This window comes from Colossoma macropomum, unplaced genomic scaffold (assembly GCF_904425465.1).
Source record: "Colossoma macropomum unplaced genomic scaffold, Colossoma_macropomum, whole genome shotgun sequence".
NCBI lineage: Eukaryota > Metazoa > Chordata > Actinopteri > Characiformes > Serrasalmidae > Colossoma > Colossoma macropomum.
In genome coordinates this window covers 5,390,215-5,410,648 of record NW_023494802.1, presented here as the reverse complement: position 1 = coordinate 5,410,648, position 20,434 = coordinate 5,390,215, and the positions used below count along the sequence as shown (strand labels likewise).

The window sequence follows — 20,434 nt, the reverse complement described above, 5'->3', positions numbered from 1 at the left end:
CGAAAAGAAACCTTCTCAAAAAAAAGGCACTGCGAAAGCAGCTCAATACAACACAAGACAAGTTTGATATGGTCTGCTAGGGAAAAATAGAGAGAAAAAAAAAAAAAGACAGAAATTGAAGCTAGCAGCTTTAATCTGTTTTTCTCCTCCCAAAATGAAGTGTTTGCTTCTGGAAAAAAAAAAAGTGGTCCCAAGGAGCAAGTGCTGTACCCAGCAATTTTAATTTTATAAAGGCCTATGCCCACTCCGACGCTTGTGCTTTCAACGACTCCTCAATTTATCAAAGGACTGATGGTACACTTTAGCATTATTCTTTTGCTGCGCTTTACGCAGCAATCTGGAATAACAAATATGTTCTGTGTAAACCTATTGCAATGTCCCCAGCTTATTTCTTCCTCGCAAAAAAAATGCCTACAGTAAACATGCACCATTTTCTGACCTTTCGAACCCAGAGGTTATTGGTCATTTGGCTTAAGGTTGTATGGTTTTTTTCCCTTGTGAAAACAAAAGTATGTTTTTTTTTTCTCATTTGTGCTGAACTTGATTGCACCTGACATACAATGCACAAGCTTAAAAAGCAATAATCAAGTATGGGATGGAAATCTGGTTGGACTGTTTAAAATTCCAAATATGCCTATATCTATACCTAAACACATAAACGTACACACACACACACAGTCAAGACCATCTGAAGGCCATTACACACCAAACAAGTCATAATTAAATGATTTTAAAAAATGCAAAAATATTCGGACAATTTTTCCACACCCAAACTTGACGCAAATTTTTTTGGAATTTGTTGCGTTTTTGAAGTCCACAGATCATGTTAGTGTGCAAGTATCTTTACTTACACACGTGCTATTTTGTCATTCGAAACCCAAATCACGTTCGGTGTGCAATGGCCTTAACACATGGCCCACACCTTCATGCTAGTTTAGAGTAACCCGTTTAACTCTTCCTCAGGGCAGGCTGTAAATTCCTAGGCAAGGCCACAGCTTCTCAAGACATGGGAAGCATGATATGAAAACCGCACGCCTGTCACCGTGACCAAGAAGATGCACAGCTGCATAATACTAACCTCAGACAAGTAAACTAGGCTTAAATCATCAATATTTTAAAAATGACTAGCTAGCACTCTTGGAGAAATTCTACTACAACAGATGGCTTGGAATTTCAGACTCTTGAGAATCAAGAACTAACAAGTAACTAAAAATAAATAAAACAAAATGTTTCTTTCCTGGTCATCCACTACTAAATAGTAAAGAAAAGCTGTGATAAATGGGGGCAGGAGGGTTATGTGGCTGTAATTGCATATCATTTTGACTAAGTGTCTAAGGACAGAAGACCAAACTGAGCATCCACACACACAAAGAACTATTATTCTGTGTGTTGTACACTGTAAGGGAGAATTAGAGTGCCTCACTCGGTCAGGCAGCCGTCCAAGCCGATGGTGGCGCCATGCCGATCCTTGCCGTAAGTGTGGCGAAGGCTTCCATTAGGCAAAGGGGGGCACGCGGCCGTGATGCCACAATGTTTGAGCAGGTTCAGGCTGGGAGAGGAGGGAGAAGAGGAAGAGGAGGTGGAGGAAGAAGGCTTCATGGTTGAGAGGATGAGAGCGAGGCAGTCGGCCACAGCTTTGTTGGGGGCGCATGCCAGGGCAGGGGTATGACCTGAAATACACATGCAGAGAGAGAACACATGGTATTTACACAAGAATTAGTTGTGACCACACAATCTGACTGCCACTTTTCACCATACTATGATCATTCCACATTTCCCTAAGGGCTGTCCTTATTTTGTTTCACATGCTGTCAAGCAATAGTTGAGAGAGACCATTTGTCCTTACCCTCCTCATCCACTGCCAGCACTGTCGCTCCGCGGCTCAGCAAAGCCTGAACTACTGTGGCCAGGCCATTTCTGGCTGCTATGTGAAGAGGCCTGGAGGATAGAATGACAGAGCAAAAATGTCTCCACCCCTTAAGACATGACTCAGCAGTAAGTGAAAATAAATACTTCAGAAGTGGGAAGCACTTACATTTGAAGCATACTGTTGGTTGCATTGATGAGAATAGGGTTGTGGATCTCTTTCAAAATCAGCATGGCACACATCTCATGAGCCTATAAGCAGATGCACACAAACATATGCTAGTCAATAGGTGGCAATAAGCTAAAAAAAAAAAAGTCAAATCTAGTGTTCACTATCCCCCTTGTTACTTAACATGAGGGCTGAGCAATCTAAAAATATGTTACGTGATAAAATGTCACAATACAATATGCTTTTCTGAACATATTGTGGATATTGTCAGCACCTGCAAAACACTGACGGACAGAGTATGTCAGCGCAGCCCAGCATGCAGTAATGAAAGTACTGCATAAAAGTCATCACGTTGATAGCTTGTAGCATTATAATTCACAGTATTTTATGTACCTTCTTTTTTTTGCACCAACTGATAATAAAATGACAGAAAGAAACAGTAAATAAATAAATAAATGAATAAATAAATAATGTGACATCAAAATTTCTTCAAGTACCACAATATTTTTGCCATATTGCCCAAGTCTACCTAACACCACTAAAAAGAGACTCAGCAGGAAAGGTTAAGGGATGTTAATACCTTGCTGCAGGCCAGATGCAGGGCAGTGTTTCTATTTACATCCAGTAGAGACAGATCCGCTTTGGCTCTGTGCAGCAGCAGGGCTGTGTACAACAGTACAGGCAGAAACACAATGAACGCTTACATAACAAGGACACAGTGAAGGTCATCTTAACCCCTTACACCCCTTATTATACAGGCATTAAATCTTCACACATTATTCAGTAACTACTATGATACTAATATGTATAATGTAGCCATGAGAAAGATGTAATTGAAGTGTGGGTTTAAGGGGATAAAGAAAAAATACTGCTTACCCACAGCGCCACTCCGGCCCTTGTCGGCAGCAACCATAAGTGCAGAACGGCCCGAGTGGTCCACAGCGTTGATGTCAGCCCCCATCCTTAGGACAAGCTGTAACCCAGCAACGTCCTCTGCTACAGAGGCTGCATGGAGAGGGGTCCTGCAGCAGTACAAAGGACAGCAATTTGAGTTTTGTAAAGTAGAACACAAACGGACATTTCTGGACAGCATTCACATGGTTACGGGAAGGTACAAAGGACGGTTTGGTGTTTGATCAGGCATTTAGCTTAGGTCAGGTCACAGCAAACCAAACCAATGAAAATCATTCCAATCCAGGAGATTAAGTAGTTACATGTTTAAACTATTATTCAATATTGCTAATATGCTTACACATACCTTCCTTTGACATCCCTGGCATTGACCAGCGATGCGCCAAAACTTGAGTTCAAGAGCATCTCTGCAGAACCACTATGGCCATTAATTCTGTCAAGGGAAAACAGAGAAATAAACCATAAAACTTATTATGATTGTTCCCTCTCATCCTTCTCAAAACACACACACACACACACACACACACACACACACACACCCCAAATATTTATGAGCAGCAGACTTACAGAGCACAGTGCAGTGGGGTGAAGGGATTTCCCTCCTGGATACTACATGGTTTAAGTTCAAGTACAACTTCCAAACAGTCTTCGTGACCTGCCAACACACAAGACATGGATTTCAAAGACCCATTTCACATTATGATTAGTGAGTGAATCATGTTTATCGTCTGAATCAGAGCAGATAATCCTGAGGACCTTTAACAGAGCATGTTATTGTTTTTTTTTTTTTAAATGGAAATTTACTCTTTCGATCAAAATTAATCATAATAAAAGACCCAGCATGAGTCAGAGATACTGATAAGAAAATATTTAGTGTAAAAGCCACTACATAAAAGCTTGTTTACAATTGCTCAGTCTACAGCCTTAACACAATACACTACAGCTCTTATTAAGCAAACTTGGAAAGAAAGAATTTCCTTACCATGATAGGCTGCCCAGTGTGCAGGTGTAAAGCCGTGGCGGTCAGTGATTTGATCGTGTGAGTTGGTGCGGTCAGCACCAGACAGCAGGCTGGACAAAATCTCAGCATGGCCACAGGAAGCAGCCAGGTGGACTGGAGTGCGTCCGTGAGCATCTCTACTCAGGATTGAGGCATTGTGGGACAGCAGAGCAGTCACACAGTCCTCCCAGCCCAGCAGTGCCTACAGAGAGGAAATTAGGAGGTTAGAAATGTTTCACTTACACAATTTTTTACATTTTTACATTTTAATTCACCAATAAGGCGTGGAAAAAGCTGAGATCAATTGCAATTAAGGTGAAACTATGAGAAATCTCCTGAAGTCTTAATAGGGAGGCGCCAATAAGGAAATTGGGGGCCCATGCAGATATCCAACAAGTATTTTCATTTACATATCTGCTGATATTTATATGGACACAAACATTTACAAAATGTTGAAATTGTGTTTACTTCTACCAGGATTAGCATTAGAGAAATTTATTTCAACAACTAAAATCAATAAAATACAGACATTTAGCACAGCATCTCAACACTGCATAAACATTCTGCTCTTCCTGAGTACAATAAACATCATCAAATATCTGTTTTAAAGATCACTCAAATCTAAACATTCGTCCAGCGCAATTTTTTTTAAAATATCTGCAGATACCGATACAATATCACTGTGCATACCTACATCTTACTCAATTAAAAGCAGAAGAAGTATTGAGTATATACTCAAATAAATGTTCTTTAAATGAGATTTTCTTTATTTTTGTGGTGTATGATGCAGGTGACTAACTGGTAGCACAAAAACCTTGCACAAAGACCAATCAGAATAGCTTAATTTTACGCTGACATGAATTTGGTTGCACGTGTTACTAAAAGCAACAAATTCAAATGCACAATAACTGACTGGTAAGAGATGAAAAGATCTGATCAGCAATCTTTCTCAAGAGCTCTGAGTTGGACCAATTTCTCTCTTTTGACCTTTGTCACTTGCTTCTAATTAGGCTTTTGTTCCACACTTAACTGCATCATGCAGTGTTTTAAACTGTGAATCCAATATCTATAAAAGACAAAGTTTGAGAGACTTGTGTGAGAAATGTGTGCAACGTTAAACACAGTCTGTGGTTCTAAGACTGACCGATCTGTGCAGGGCCGTCCTCCCTTTCCTGTCTCTTTTATTAGGACAGGCCCCTTGGTCCAGAAGCAAATGCACACAGTCAATGTGACCACCCAGTACAGCCAGCATTAAAGGAGTTCTGCAGAGAAATGGAGAGATCAGACAGAATGATGGCTTTAACAGCTTGAACTGAAAGGTATTTACCAGTATGTGAGGTTAACCATATTGAAATTCCATAGTAGTACACAGTCTGGACAAATTATCACAATCAAAATTGTCACTGTGATTCACATTCTTTACAAATCTATCAATTTACTTACACTGTACTGTACATTAGGTTACAAACACCATGTTGAAATTCTGACACACTGCTTAGCATATAGAGAATATAGTGCAGTTATATGCCATAATGAATATATCAATAAAGAGAATGTCAAATAAGAATGATAGGAAAAGTATGATAGGATCTTCACTCACTGTCCTTCAGTGTCTGAGATATTGGGAAGTTCAGTGTCTTCCTTGATGGACAAGAGCATCTGCAGACAGTCTGTGTGGCCATTGGCGGCTGTGAAAAAGAAGAAAAAAATAGAGTTTCAGCACTTCAAAAGCTTGATTGCCCTTAGAACAATGAAAGCATAGTCAAAAGGTTTACCACTAACCATTTAAGGTGCCAGAATTCAAACAGTGATATCACTCAACAGGTATTTATTACTTAAATCACAGAAAAAAAATAAACAAACAATATTTTTGCTTGAACCTGCTAGTATGTTAGACTTTATTACTCTGAAATACAAATGCCTGAACATGAGTGCGCTGTCAAGGACGGACACATTGTACCGCATTTAAAAAAAGAAAGTGAATACAGCACAGTTGTATTGCTAACAAGGCCAACTACTCCAGCTAATGTCGTGCTAAGCTAAAAAACAAAAAAAAAAGTTTTCCTGACAACAAAGCATTTCCCTCCACGTGATGCTATATTTTTGCGCAAGACCAGTGCTGTGACCTAAAAAGTTAAGTCTATACAGCACTAATTTTTTTTTCCTCTCAAGTCTGTTTTTTGGGCTTATTTTTCCATTCCCTGTGGTTAACCAGATATCTGTTCAACTTTTATGCATAGTTTAATATCAAAATTACTGAAAATGCACATCTCTGTAACACACTACAAAAAAATACCACAAGCAAAAACCAACCCAGCTCTTCTTTACCTGCAACGTGGAGCGGATTCCAATTGCTGCAGTGTTCAGTTAACAGGCAGGATGCCGAATGGCTGAGAAGGAGCTCTACACAGCGGGAGTGGCCTTTCTGAGCAGCCACATGGAGCACAGAGCGGCCCACAGTGTCACAGACATCAACACACAACCCCGATTCAACCAGCACATTCACACACTCCCAGTGCCCAGCCTCCGCCTGTGAATGAAAACCAGATGTCAGAGAAGAAAGGAAAAAGAGAAAGAACCACAAAATTTACAACACCAAGAAACTCTGAACTGGCAATACATGGCAATTAGGGGTGGGAAACTCTAGGCACCTCGCGATTCGATTGCGATTCAGAGGGCTACGATGCGATTATAACATGATTATCGATGCATCTCGATGCATCTTTTTACTCTATACAGGATTTCTATCTTCCTACTGTCTGAGGACTTGGTAGTTTTGAAGCAAAGTATTTGTAATGATCCATAATGTAAATGCATTATAGATCATTACAAATACTTTGCTTTCTAAAATCTTATTAATAAATCAAATGGAAGTGATCTACAAGGCTTTCATTCAGAGACACTGCTGCCACTCATCTGCAATAAAATGCGCTGTTACCCTGAAAAAAGATCCAGTGGTAATGGGTGTCCACGCAGCACGTTACAGCCATCCTGCCCGTTTTATTTAGTGATTTTATAACTTCGGTTTTGGTCTCGTTGTAGAGAGTGTGTGGTGGAGGTGGAGGGGGGATTTTTCGAGACTGGACGCTGAATCTCAGCTCCAAAGTGTGCAGCATAGCGCGAAAGCCCTGGTTCTCAACGACTAAGAACAGACAGCAGACAGCAGGTCACATAGCCCTGAAGTCTGGCCTCGCCAGTAGCGAACGAAAAAACATATTAAGACGAACATTTGGATGACTTGTTCGCATTTATAAGCAGCGCGGTTGGTTAAATCTGCTGAGAGACTGTCTTTCTCTAAAAAGTTGCGAAAATGAACTCGTTTCTCTTTCGTATTTTCCCGTTCCACCTTAAATGGTGCAGCAGTTACATTCGGCGCCTAAGGCAGAATTTAAGGTGGAACGGGAAAATTAGAACAAGAAGCTGGAGAATGAGAAGCGACTTCAGCCTCGTAAAATAGCCGGACGCTGAGACATTTTACAAGAAACTCTTCTAGTTTTGAAGAAAAGTTTTCTGGCGGAGATGGGAGGAAAGCGGCTGTAGCTAAAGCTTAAAGCAGAGCAAAGTAAGTCTGCGCTCTCGTTTATATTTTTAGCCCATACGAGGACATTAACACATACTGAGACATACTGGACATTAAATGTTGTGGCTCCCAAGGTGGTTTGACTTTGTTGAAAGGCAAAATGGCTCTTCTGAACATTTGTGTTGTGACTCCTGACCTAACCTGGCTTTTAATGCAGAGGCTGCTGGTCGGATTTCTCGCTCATCCACTTGTGTTTTTGTTATGTGCTGCCACAGACTGTCCGGGCGCTGCACTCACCCACTTCCATTTCCGCCTTTTGCGTTCCGTCAACATTACGTTATAAATTAAATATTTAGAAAATCGATTTTTGACATTTATTAATCGATTCAGAATCGTTCACGTCCGCATCGCATCTAAGAATCGAGTTTTTCCCGCACCCCTAATGGCAATGAATATGCACACAGTTGTACTGGTCATTTTATCAGGCCCACCTATCGTACAGGTGCACCTCATAATTCTATTACTACCTGTAGTCCTTCTGTTGCTGTGCTATTTGCAGGACACCCCCGCACCAGTTCATCAATGAATAGGAACCACCACAGGACCACCAGTGACAAGATATTACATGGGTTGTGGACCACTACCAGCATAGCAGGTAGTACATGGGCCCCAGACAAAGCAGCGTTGGAGTTTACTAGTTCACTGACCAAAAATATTCAGCCAGTAATAGTCCTGGGTTTGGAAACCGACCACTGATGAAGGGGCTAGAGGATGAGTTACACAAACTGCAGGGAAATAGTTGAGCAACAGTCTAACTGTACATCAACAAGATGTACCATCTTGGTAAGGGAGTCCAAAAAAAAAAATCCCTTGTTGTGTGCTCAAGAAAATAAAATCTGATCCAAGACAAACTGGATTTTGTTATTATATAAACACTTACTGCTAGATGTAAGGGACTGACAGGTCCACAGCTCTCTGCATCTCCTGATGTATTGAAAGACATCACCAACAGCTACCAAACAAAAGCAAGAAAGTGGCATGACTGAATGCTACTTTTCCACAACCATCATAAATTGTACAGCATGTACACGAAACATTTAGAATTCAATCAAGTGCATATGTGTGAAGTCCCTCACCAGCTCCAGGCTCTGCTTGTTGCCATGGGCAGCTGCATAGTGGACAGGGCTGTATCCTTTAGAGCTGCGCAGGCATGGGTCTGCTCCATTATCCAGCAAATACTCCACACACCTAACCACACAGATGTGGTTCAAGGAAAAAAAAAACCAAAAAGATACTGAGCAGGCAGTTCAGGGAATTCCATAAAACCTAGGTTTCGTTTACTTACTAGAACAAGACTGACTGACATGCTATGCTAGCCAACAAAGTTCTTGCAACTTAGCAAAATGGGCATAAGATGATTCAATGACAAATCAAGAGTACGAGGAGGACATACATGAAGGATTCCTTCTCTCCATCCTCAGGGCTCTGCTGGGCTCTATCCAACCTAAAAAAAAACAAGACATTACAATCCCCAAAACTGCAGCACTGAAGGCGATTTTACATATTAGGGCTTCAGAATGCACTTGTAAAAGTGTCTTGCATTACTGCTGATACTACATAACTATGTAAGCATACGTAAATGCTTTGGACATGGAAGCATCGCAAAACAACAAATTCAAAGAACTCTGCTTCGTTTCCACATATGAACTGGGTAAGTTTTGAAACTTTAACAATGCTTGCTATTTATAGTGAGAGGTAAGGAAAGTTAGGCCTTCCAGTATATAGGACCATTAATATGTGCAAAGAGTATCACAGTATATAGGAATATAATCACAATGCCATTTTTTAAACTTGGTATTTCATGTAGTACTTTGAGCTGCTACATGTATTGAGTGCTCTATAAATACGATTATCATCATTATCATTTTCTGCCAAAGATTAAAATGTGCATTAGCTATTATAATGCTCCATGTCATGTAAGTGCATCTTACCTGCAGAAAGCTGTGGAAGCAGCTGAGTAGTGTAAAGGTGTGCAGCCTGATCGGTCAGGTTCATTGACTTCTGCTCCTGCTCCCACCAGAATCACCACACACTGATACCTCCTATTGGCAGCCGCATAGTGCAAAGGGGTCCTGCAGAGAACATGAACATCAAAAAATACTTTGAGAAGATCTGTGACATAGGTACAGATGACAACATAAACATAACTGGTACACTCGTCTAGTCTGAAAAAAACAGAAGTTTAATTAAAAACCAAGGTGTGGTTTGTATATTTCATTTGTTGAAACACTGACAATGATAGCATGTTAACTTAAAATTTCAGGTCACTGAAGTAAGTTAAAGATAAAGCAGCTATATGACTACTGCGGGAGTGTGGGACTATTTCAAACCTGTGAGCAAAGATACTGTTTTTTTGTCTAACAATAGGCCTAAAACAATGTGAGACTGTAATCAGAGAACTTGATGCTGCAAACATGTTAAAAACAGGGAGGAGAAACAGCTTTTCACAAAAACTACTGCCATCTGGAAACAATGTGTTTCAAGGGTGCAGTTAACTACACAATACTTTTCTTAAATATTACATATTTTTTAAAAATGTTATAACAAACTACATTAAAAAACAGATCTGATTTACCTTCCAAACTTGTCTTTCTTGTTCATGTCAGCACCACTGCTCAAGAGCAGGTTGAGACATTCAGTGTTTCTAAAATAAACAACACAAAAATAGAACAGAAGAGAAAGAAAAGATGTAAGCAACAATAAATGTCTATGTGGCGAAATAAATACATAAGAGTGCTGCAACTGAGAGCTGTAAGAGTGGATGAAGTTCCAGTCTGACCCTCCAGAGGCAGCAGCGTGTAAGCAGGTTCTCCCAAAGTCGTCTGGAGTGTTGATGTCAAAGCCGGCTGAGAGCACGTGCTCTTTGCTCATAGACAGCACTATGCTGTACAGCTGACCTATCCAGGGAAACACAACAGCACTCATTAGGAAGGACAAGGACTGAATTTTTTTTTGTTTTAATCTGTCTGGTAATTGGTACAGCAGGATCTAGGAAGTGATGATATGCATGTAAAACACATACCTGAGGAGAGTAGCTTGCGACAACAGTCAGAGAACCCGTAGAGCACAGCTAGGTGCAGTGGGAACATCCCATGAATCCCTTGCCTTTGCACGATTGAGGAAAAAAATTAAACAAATAAATTAAAAATCAGAACAACAAACAATAAAAAAAACGAGCTGCAAATGCAAAAGACACTTATTTAAATAACGTGTGCGGTGCATTTTACAGTCACCCTGCAAAATAATAAAATGTACTACAAATTCAAAGATGTTCTGCAAAGAAAAACACTTTCATCACAATAATGATACTGGAATTACATTTCACAAACTTGCTACAAGTACAGAAAACACTGCAAAGCCAGAGACATCACAACGGAAATGTTCCCGGATGACACTCGAAGGGCATGGAGCCAATAAAACTCGCTATGACCTGTCAGACAGCTAGCAAGCCAGCCAAGCGAACCGAACCGTGAACTTACTGGAATGTGAGTCTCTGATTTTCCATCATAGATATTACACATCCTTTGAGAGTCTTCCAGAAACATTGCTGTTGTGTTGTGGCTCACCTACATTGCATTGTAGCTCTGCATACTTTCTGTATTTGCAGCACGTTTGTGAAAAGTAGTTCAGGTGTAGTTACACTGATAAGTGTCTACATATGCATGTTTGGGCTTTTCATTGCACTGTGCACAGGGTCTTGTTTGCCAACAAACAATGAACAACAACAATTTTTATTGTTGTTATTACTGTTTATTGTTATCATTATTATTATCATCATCATTATTAATTTACAGACACAAAGAAAATAATTAAGGACATCATATTCCACACATACCTGGCTGTGTCAGCACCGTTTGTCATTAAGGTGCTGATGAGCAGCTCATGGCCATACTTAGCAGCAACATGAAGAGGAGTATTGCCATATCTGTCCACACAGTCTATCTCCCCACCTGAGCGCAAGAGAGAGACAGCAAGACGGAGAATCAGTGTAAATGTATGCATGAGTGAAGTTGGGGGGGTGGTGGGGGTAACACAGACAGAAAGGCTACTTTACCATTTTGAATCAGAATTTGGGAGCGTGTGAAACGCCCATGGATGGCAGCCATGTGAAGGGGGCTCTTGCCTTCTTTGCTCTAAGGAGAGAAAGGAGACAAAATAAAAACCAAACCATTCCAAGTCTTTGAGTCACTAACCAGCACAGATGTTTGCCTAGATTTGGCACTCATGGTATTCTTTTTTCTAATACAGCACAATATTGGGTAACAGAGCTGGTTGCTCTGCTCTGATGTAAAAACTGAATGTGGTAATTAACTGACCAGTTGAATCAGGTGTGCTAAGTGTTAATACCTAACTGCACATCTTAATGAACAAATTAATACAGCTTAAATCCTGCAGAAAGTTGGAGTCAGTACCTCAACTAACTCAAATTAATTATTGAGATAACTAATTTTGAGTAAGAGCAACATTTTTGTAGCATATTTTGAGTTAAGGTGACTTAATTCAAAAGTATTATATTCACATTTTTTACTTTGAGAAAGACAGAATGAAACGAAAATGAAAAAAGTGCTTCATACGGCCAGGAACATAAAAGCTAAAAATTTGATTTTACAATAAGATGAGACATGTCCACACAGAAGTAACACTTTCCAGTCCTCCATGGCTGATTCGCCCTAACCTGCATGTTGACATCAGCCCCGTTGTTGACCAGAAGCTCAAGACAGAGTGCGCCATTAGTGGACACAGCAGCCAGGTGTAGTGGGGTGTAGCCACGGTGGTTGGGCTGGTTGACGTTAGCCCCGCGGTTAACCAGTTCGTTAGCTACGGCCTCCTGCCCCATGTAGCAGGCTACATGCAGAGCGGTGTTACCAAAGGCATTGGGCTCATCAATCTGAGAAAGGAGGAAGAAAGACTTGTGGTTGCACACTGTGTCTATGGCTTTAACAAACTGTCAAAGAACAGCTTTTGCACTTCTTTTGCAGTTAAGATGTTAGAACATCACAGCCCTTTCACAAGTTCTGAAAGACAGACAGTGGTAAGTGATGGACAGACGCTGATAAGAGCTGCGATAGATTAAGTGATATCTAGACAAAAGGTAATGGATTTCACCAGGATGTTTGTTTTTGTACATCATTTTGAAATCATTTCCCCATGGTGGCTAACAGCAATAATATTTGCACAAAAAAAAACTGTCCAAGTATGTGTCATGTACGCTACATGATGCCCTTCGGCCAAAAGACCAAGGAAGAACATTTTGCATTGTTTTCTATTAATGTGCAGCAAAGGCTAGTGCATATAAAGGGGGGAAGGTTCTACAGCATTAAAACATGGAGCTGCTGACCTCTGCTCCATTGCGTAACAAGTACTTGACCACATCGACGTGGCCACTGGCGGAAGCAGCATGGAGAGGAGTGTAGCCTCGCTTATCCTTGCAGCTCTTATCTGAGCCCTGAGACACCAGCATCTTCACCACCTCCAGGTGACCTGTAAAATTTCAAATTACATCACTGGAAAATCTAAAGAAAGCCTTGAAAAAAAGATTATTAAAAATATTTACAACACATTATATTTGGGGGAAAAAAAAAGCCAATTAAATTTAATTTTCCAATCTTTCTTTATCTCTTAAGGCCACTGCACACCAGACACGTCGCGCTGCGTTGCACAGCAGAGCACTGCACTGAACAGAATGCCAGATGGAAGGGCCAATTGCGCACTCCATAAATTGAATGAAATAAAGCTTTCAGAATCACTCATCATGCTTGGCATCAGTTTGCTAGCTCTTAACAAACTGGCTGTGTTTGAGCCGAAAGACATTAGCCAAAAAAGGCTTAGATAGTAATGATAGCTGAGGAAACAGACCATTAGCATTTGTGTGTTTATCTGAAGGTGTTTTCACACTTGTCTCAAAGACCTGAGTCCATCCAGGATCGATTTTAGGTTGGTTTCAGAGAGGGGCTCATTATCGCTGGTTTGCTTTCACACACAAGAATGACATCCGAACCAATGATCGATTGCGCAATTCTATAAGTCACTTTTCAGCATGCAGTTTGCACAATGGTAAGCTCTAGCTTCATTCGTTTGCTGCTTTTTATTATTATTCTTGGATACAAACACTCAAGCAGCAAAGAACAGTGCTTTTTGTCCACAACAATCCTCTCACCATCATGAAACTTACAGGCAAGTAACAGAGATCGGTACTCTAAACCTCTCCTGGGAAACAGCTTTCACACTTGAGCAAACATACTGAACTTGCAGAGCACGCAGTTCTGGGTACGGAAAACCCTAAAAGACTGACTGCCGTTCTTGGTGTAAATTTTAAGGCACGTGTGATCTACTGTGGCTTTAAGAAACTGAACAGAGAATCATGTAGTGCCAGTGTGTCTACAATGTTGAGTGTGTGCATATCTCCATTGAAAACAACAGTCTTGAATTTCTGGATGTTGCACGACGCGGCAGACATGGTGTGTAGTAGCCTTCCGAGTTAAACAGGCCATTTTTGTTAGTGTGCCATGATTGCTTTATGTACAGTATCTTTGTTTTGATTGGCTGCCCTGTATTGGCAGTCTCCAAGAAACACCTTACAACTTCATTGTGAATGGGTGGAGTTAAACTGCTGTAGATTTCATAGATGGACATATGTAAATGAACCACTGCCTCTTTTGGGTTCCTCAACAAGTATGCCATCAATACAATTCAAAACATGCATAACACTAGAACAGAGGTGCTTAATCCCGGATCTACCAGCCTGCAGAGTTTAGCTCTAGCCCAGATCTAACTCCCCTGATCCAGGTAATTAAGGCCTTTGGGGCCATCAGAACATTAGAGCCAGGTGGGTTGGATCTGGTCTCTCCACAGTAGAAGATCTCCAAAAGCAGGATCGGGCTCCCCTGAACTATAGCATAGCCAATAAATAAATCAAATTGATTCATGACTTACCTAGGTAAGCTGCCCAGTGGATGGGCTGCCTCTCCTTCTTATCACTGGCACTCAAACTGGCTCCTTTGTTCAGCAGCAATTTGACCATCTAAAGAAAAGCAAGTCAAACACATTAAGTCTGGGACAAGCAAGATGAACACTACGTTTCTGATTATTCTGTCAGTACAAACATGTGGGGGATGGAAGGGCCTTGTATTCAGGGCTGCAGTAATTAGCCCCAGTTAAAACAAGACTCCTACCTCTTGGCAGCCACTCTGAGCGGCATGATGGAGGGCAGCTCTACCCGTGCGGTCTGCCATGTTCAGGCTGCTGACGTGGGGCAGGAGAGCTTCTGCGCAGCGTGTGGCCCGATTGGCTGCCGCAATGTGCAGCGCTGTCTGCCAGAACTTGTCCCTCGCTGTCACGTCTGCCCCTTTTCGGAGCAGCAGCCCCACGGCTCTCTGGCAGAAAAGTGCAAGAGTCAAAGTTTGATCACAGTCGGAAGCAAATAAGTTAATTTTATTTACAAGTCACATTTTATATGACACCAGATGATCAAACTGCTTTATATAGTTTACATCAATCAGACCGTAATGCAAATGAAAGCACTTTTGTTCATTCAACTGACTTACTTCATTCCTGGAGGCAGCTGCCCTGTGTAACGGTGTTAGCCAGACATGGTCCTTTGCATTGACATTCGCACCTAAAGGATAAGAAGATGAGTTATGGAGAGAACATTTCGGGGGGGGGCTGAAGCAGGCAAAAATTAAATGCTTTAGAAACAAGACTATTAAAATCAATTCAATACAGCGCTGCTGTGCATTACCTGCAGTAATGAGGAGGTCCATTATATGGACATCCCCCAACCAAGCAGCAGCATGTAGAGGTGTGCGTCGCTCTTGGTCCTATTAAAAAATAATAATAATAATAAAATATAATAAATATAAAAATAATAAAAAAAACCCACACACGTTGCCCTTTGCAGCTGCTGTAACCTTCCTCGTTTCACTTCGGTTTGAAGATTTTGCTGACTTTGACCAGCCTTAATGACTTAACCAATTGCTACAGACAACTCAGGGTTTTTTTTTTTATATAAAGAGGAGCATTTTACATGCAAAAACCTCTACAATCTAATACTGCATGAATCCTGATATGTTTACTCCATTTCCAAAATAGACACATACTACTCACTCATAAAAACAGAAGACATACCAGTGCATTGACTTCATCCTTCTTGTGCAAAAATAACTGAACTTCATCCACATTCCGATTAAATATTGCCTGGACCAGAGGTGGCTGAGGAGGACAAATAAAGAAAATTGTTATAAACAGTCATCAACTGCGACTTTATTCCTCTACAAACAATGCACTAGTTAGTAAAATGCAACAAAAGGTTCACCGTGGTCTTAAATTATATTTTCTACCATAATTATGACTTTTTGCTAAATAAAGACAATATTTAGTTGTTTGGCCAAGCATTGTTTACTGGTGAAGAAACAAAGACAGCTTTGCATAATCTAAATACACCGCTGTGGTGCTAAGGTCAAGTATACACAATATGTCCAAAAGTTTACAGACAGCGGCTCATCCAAAATTTCTTCTGAAATCAAGGGTATTAATAGGAACAGCTTCCACTCTTTTAGGAAGGCTTTACACCAGATGTTGGAACACTGCTGTGAGGACCTGATTGCTTTCAGCTACAAGAGCATTAGTGAAGTCTGGTACTGATATTGGATGATCAGTTTTAGATCACTTCAGCTCACCCCAAAGGTACTGGATGGAGCTCCATCACTTCAGAGAACGCAGTTCCACTGCTCAACAGCCCAGTGCTGGGGGGCTTTGTATCCCACTAACCAATGCTTGGCCTTGGGCATGGTGACCATAGGTTCATGTGCGGCTGCTCCAGAGCATCCCATTCTACTGGTCAGTGCTTTTCTATGGAAATTGCACAAGCTGCGTTTAAAACCAGCAATGGGTGCACCTTAAAGTAGCTAAATTCAACAATTAGAAGGGGTGTCCAGTTACTTTAGGACACAGTGTATAAAAGCATGGCATAAACTACTAAAACTTTTATCTGTAACATTTCAGTTTGATGTTGGACAGTAAGATTTAGCCACTCATGAACTTACATGCTCCCACTAATGAATGACAGACCTGATATCTTCACTGTTTTATGTAATAAATTCATTAATTTTTCACAAAAATGAAGTCTGATCAGTGAAGCTCAGGTCCCAGGGAGAGCTATTTGGGTTCTTTTTACTGTAGGAACATGGGTTTGATTCTCGTTTTCGTCCACTATAGATGTGGAGACACAGTAGTATTTATACCAACATGTGGGTAATGATGGATCATTTAATTGCCCACACTAAATATTAGAGCCTGTCGCCATAAATAAAACCTAGGATATTTTTATAGCTTAAATCATTAAATCATCTTATCAAAAAATCCTGTCAGCGTTAAAACGGCAAAGCTGAAGTCTTCTCCTTTTTCGCCAGATTTTTGTTGTGCAGCACTATATTCTGCCGCCTTCGGAAAATTTGAAGAAGCCAGCAAATGTCCTTATCAGAAAATGTTACTAGCATTCATAGAATAATTAGGATATTTTGATAGCCTAAATCACCTAATCGGGGGGGTACGTAGTAAGATTAAGCTGTGTCTGTTCCAAATTAACATTCAAAACACAATATAAATGTTTAAAACACTGAGTTATTACACTATACTAATGATATGTGCATGCTCGGTAGGACTGCTCAATGGGTAGGACAAACTGTTAGAACAACAGTGCCATCAGGCAAACATCATAAGTAGCCTACGTTTAACGTTACGGTGTTTGGCGGTGTGGACTAAGCTGCTGACAAACTTGACTGTAGATTTATTTATGAAACAGTCTGGCAGTTCTAGAGAGTGAACAAACAACGGTCCTATCTTTTCTCCCTAGCTTTTCACTTCAAAGCTAGTTAATGCTAAGCTTCTCATGCTTATCAGTTGAAAACAACTAACGTTAATGAGCAGTTAAACTACAGCATTTAACTTATTCTGCTTAAACGAAGAAGAAGGAAAAAAAAAAATAGAAACATCAGAATCTGCATCGGTCTTAAATCCTATATTGGTCTGGATGTACTAAATATCACACAGTGATAATGAGGAGAATAAAATACAAAAATGCCACACAGTATTGCGGACTGACCAAAATGGAAAAAGGAAAACTCCACCCTTTTCATTCAAAATTTCTGCATAATTAATTAATGAATTAAGATGTTAATCAAGTCATTCAGAGTGGTTTGGTGTGAAATGCTCCGTTCCAGAGAAACTTAGCTAGAGTCAGAAGTGTTCGCAGTGGTGGAGACAGGAACCAGACGTCTGAAGTGTTTAATGCCTCTAAGAGCTCTCTCTCAGAAAGTTATTACATGAAATGGTTAGCTATTAATTCTCACCCTGACGACAGACACTGTTTTACAGTAGTTTTGTGATACAGTTTTGGCCTAAAACCACTAAATTATCCAAACATTTAAAAAATCGGTGGAATTTCCCTTCAATGCGCAATTTTAAAGCGTTTTTCTCATGAATTTTGCCCCTGTGAAATGTCGATATTTGACCCTTAGAGAGGCACAAATATACTACAGAAAATACCTCAAAAGGTTTTGCTGCACAGTGCCAACCTAAATTGTGGTGTATAGTGGCCAAGCCTCTCAGAAAATCAAGTTAAGAGTCGAAGCCAGCCTTAAAAATCAAGTCTATTGCAGCTAGGTAGGTTAATACGAGCTGTTCTGCTAGCACAGTTAAGCCGCTGTGCTATAACGTTAGCTAATTTACTGTCTATCCACAATGTTGGACGAGGCTGAAGTTGGCTTCTGGCTGCCTCAGGCGCCCTAATGTAACTGCTGCACCATTTAAGGTGGAACGAGAAAAAGGTGGCGAATAAGAAGCCAGTATTGGCTTGTGTTTCTGCCTTGAGATATTCTAGGAGCTTTTGTTGAAACGAGGAAACGTATTGTTAACTAGCAACTAAGCTAGCTGAGAATCAGAAAGTGAAAGGAAAATGCGTTTTAACCTATGTTGGGCGGGTTACCGTTGGCTAACAGGCTAACGTCTGAGCTCAACGATCATGCAAACGCTGATGCTCATCAGTCTTAGCGCTAAAATTGCCTCTGTTGCATACGCAAACATAAGAGGTTTGCAGCAATACAGCAGCACTACCACCAGAATCAACACCAAAGCACAAACCAACGAGCCAATAAGGTTACGGTAAGCCTTAGCCAGGCTGCTAACCGATATCTGTATCCAAAGAAGGAGCATAAACAACGCAGTTGGCGTAACGTTAGCTTAGCCTAGCTTAGCTGCGCAGAGCTTGCAGACTGGGTTTATTTTTGCAGTTTCTTACCTGGTCTGAAATGTTTAGTACCCCCATTCTCCCAGCAGCGTCAGTCGGGACGAAACTCCTTCATCGGGACAGACGATAGATTCTGCGTTAATTTGTTAGAAGAGTGAAAAGCGAAGCAGAGAGAGAAAGAGAGATAGAGACGCCAGCAAGAAAAAACCCGTAATGGCCTCCACTCGGGCCGCTGCTGCTGCTGGAGCTTTATGGCAGACTGAACAGCAGCGCTTAGTGTTACTGCCACCTACAGCGAGGAGCTCCGGAATAGGACCGGGTGATACAACTGATCTGACACAACTGACATGGCAACGTCCACAATTTCATATATATTTAATAAATGAACCCCGTGAAATGGCCAAATAAGTCTAAATCAATCTGTCGAACTAGTTAGTCAGGAAAATACTGTCACGGCTTGTTCTACAGAGGGATACGGAAGCCCGTTTCTATATAATATTAATATATAAATAATATTTAGTCATTTAGTAAGTCATAATAATGAGGAAGCTTTCCATAATTATGACTAGGTACCTCATAATTATGAATGGCATAATAATAACTTATGTCATCATCATAACTTACATGGTCATAATTATGGCTTAGCATCTCATAATTATGATTCACCTTCTTATAATTACGACTCATAATTATGAGAAAATGTTTTCATATAGTGATAGAGATAGTAAGTAGTTTTTATGAGATTAAGTCAAAATTATGAGAAACTCTAATTTTTATGATATTAAATCATATTTGTGAGATAGAATGTCATTATTATGAGATAGTCAGTGATTATTATGAGATATTAAGTCAAAATTATGACCCTTGGGACCCACCACAATATCTTGTGGCGCGAGACTTATTTTCAGTGTTGTGCACGGGAGCGGGTGGGTAACCATCCCGCTGCAGGCAGGAGCGGGACAAAGCACGCATGAAGAGATATCTTGCAAATTATTGAATCACCTAAATGAAGTACAACTATCACTTAATCATATGTATAAACAATACAAAATGATAACAGTAAAACAATTTCAATGAATGAAGTCATTCTAAAGAGTTGAGAAGCAACCAATCATGTGAACAACGTGCAAATTCTTGTAGCTTACAGAGATGGCAGAGTTCGCCAAAACTATTTCTGTTGCAGCAGAAGCAGGACAAATGATTCTGATTTTCTGAAGGAGTGGGCTGAAATCTTGTGGAAGTGGGACTGAAAAAACAGTCCCGCAGAAACCTCTAGTTGGCACTACACATTTGGGCAGGTAGCATTCTCATCATTGCAGAGAACGCATTTCCATTGCTCCAGATTCCAGTGCTTTACATCACTCCAGTCGATGCTTGGCATTGCTTATGGTGATCTTAAGCTTGTATGTGGCTGATTGGGTATGTAAACCCTGTGAAGCTCCCCACGAACAAGTCTAGTGGTGAAGTGTTTTCCAGAAGTTTGTAACTTGGTAGTGATTGTTACAGCTGAAGGCAGATGATTTTAATACACCTTTATTGGTCCCATTCTGTGGCCTAGCTGACTGAGCTGTTGTTGCTCCTAGACCTTTCCACTTCACATTAACTACCCTTACAGTTGACCAGGGCAGCTTTAGCAGAAATGTGACTTGCTGGATATGTGGCATG

The 20,434-nt window shown here is 40.6% G+C and overlaps 1 protein-coding gene across 1 annotated transcript; it reads right to left on the bottom strand.

Annotated features, from left to right (window-relative positions):
* Nucleotides 1-626: 626 nt before the first annotated feature.
* ankrd52a (ankyrin repeat domain 52a) lies at nt 627-18,982 on the bottom strand. The gene is made up of 28 exons (XM_036591961.1): nt 18,821-18,982; nt 15,652-15,735; nt 15,266-15,344; nt 15,072-15,142; nt 14,700-14,900; nt 14,461-14,548; nt 12,866-13,008; nt 12,203-12,415; nt 11,582-11,660; nt 11,363-11,477; nt 10,550-10,632; nt 10,307-10,424; nt 10,103-10,171; nt 9,459-9,599; nt 8,921-8,971; nt 8,604-8,715; nt 8,408-8,479; nt 6,276-6,477; nt 5,548-5,635; nt 5,092-5,209; nt 3,930-4,149; nt 3,515-3,602; nt 3,294-3,380; nt 2,912-3,057; nt 2,616-2,698; nt 2,036-2,118; nt 1,847-1,938; nt 627-1,670 (listed from the first exon to the last, which is right to left on the bottom strand). The coding sequence occupies exons 1-28, from the start codon at nt 18,845-18,847 to the stop codon at nt 1,420-1,422; spliced, it is 3,204 nt and encodes a 1,067-aa protein (XP_036447854.1). The 5' UTR covers nt 18,848-18,982; the 3' UTR covers nt 627-1,419.
* Nucleotides 18,983-20,434: the final 1,452 nt, after the last annotated feature.

Coding starts and splice junctions, on each gene's coding strand:
- ankrd52a (XM_036591961.1), bottom strand. CDS start 18,847: ATGGGGGTACTAAACATTTCAGACCAG. Junction 8,480..8,603: donor ACAAGCAGAGCCTGGAGCTG/GTGAGGGACTTC, acceptor TTTGTTTGGTAG/CTGTTGGTGATGTCTTTCAA. Junction 5,636..6,275: donor GAATCCGCTCCACGTTGCAG/GTAAAGAAGAGC, acceptor TCTTTTTCACAG/CCGCCAATGGCCACACAGAC.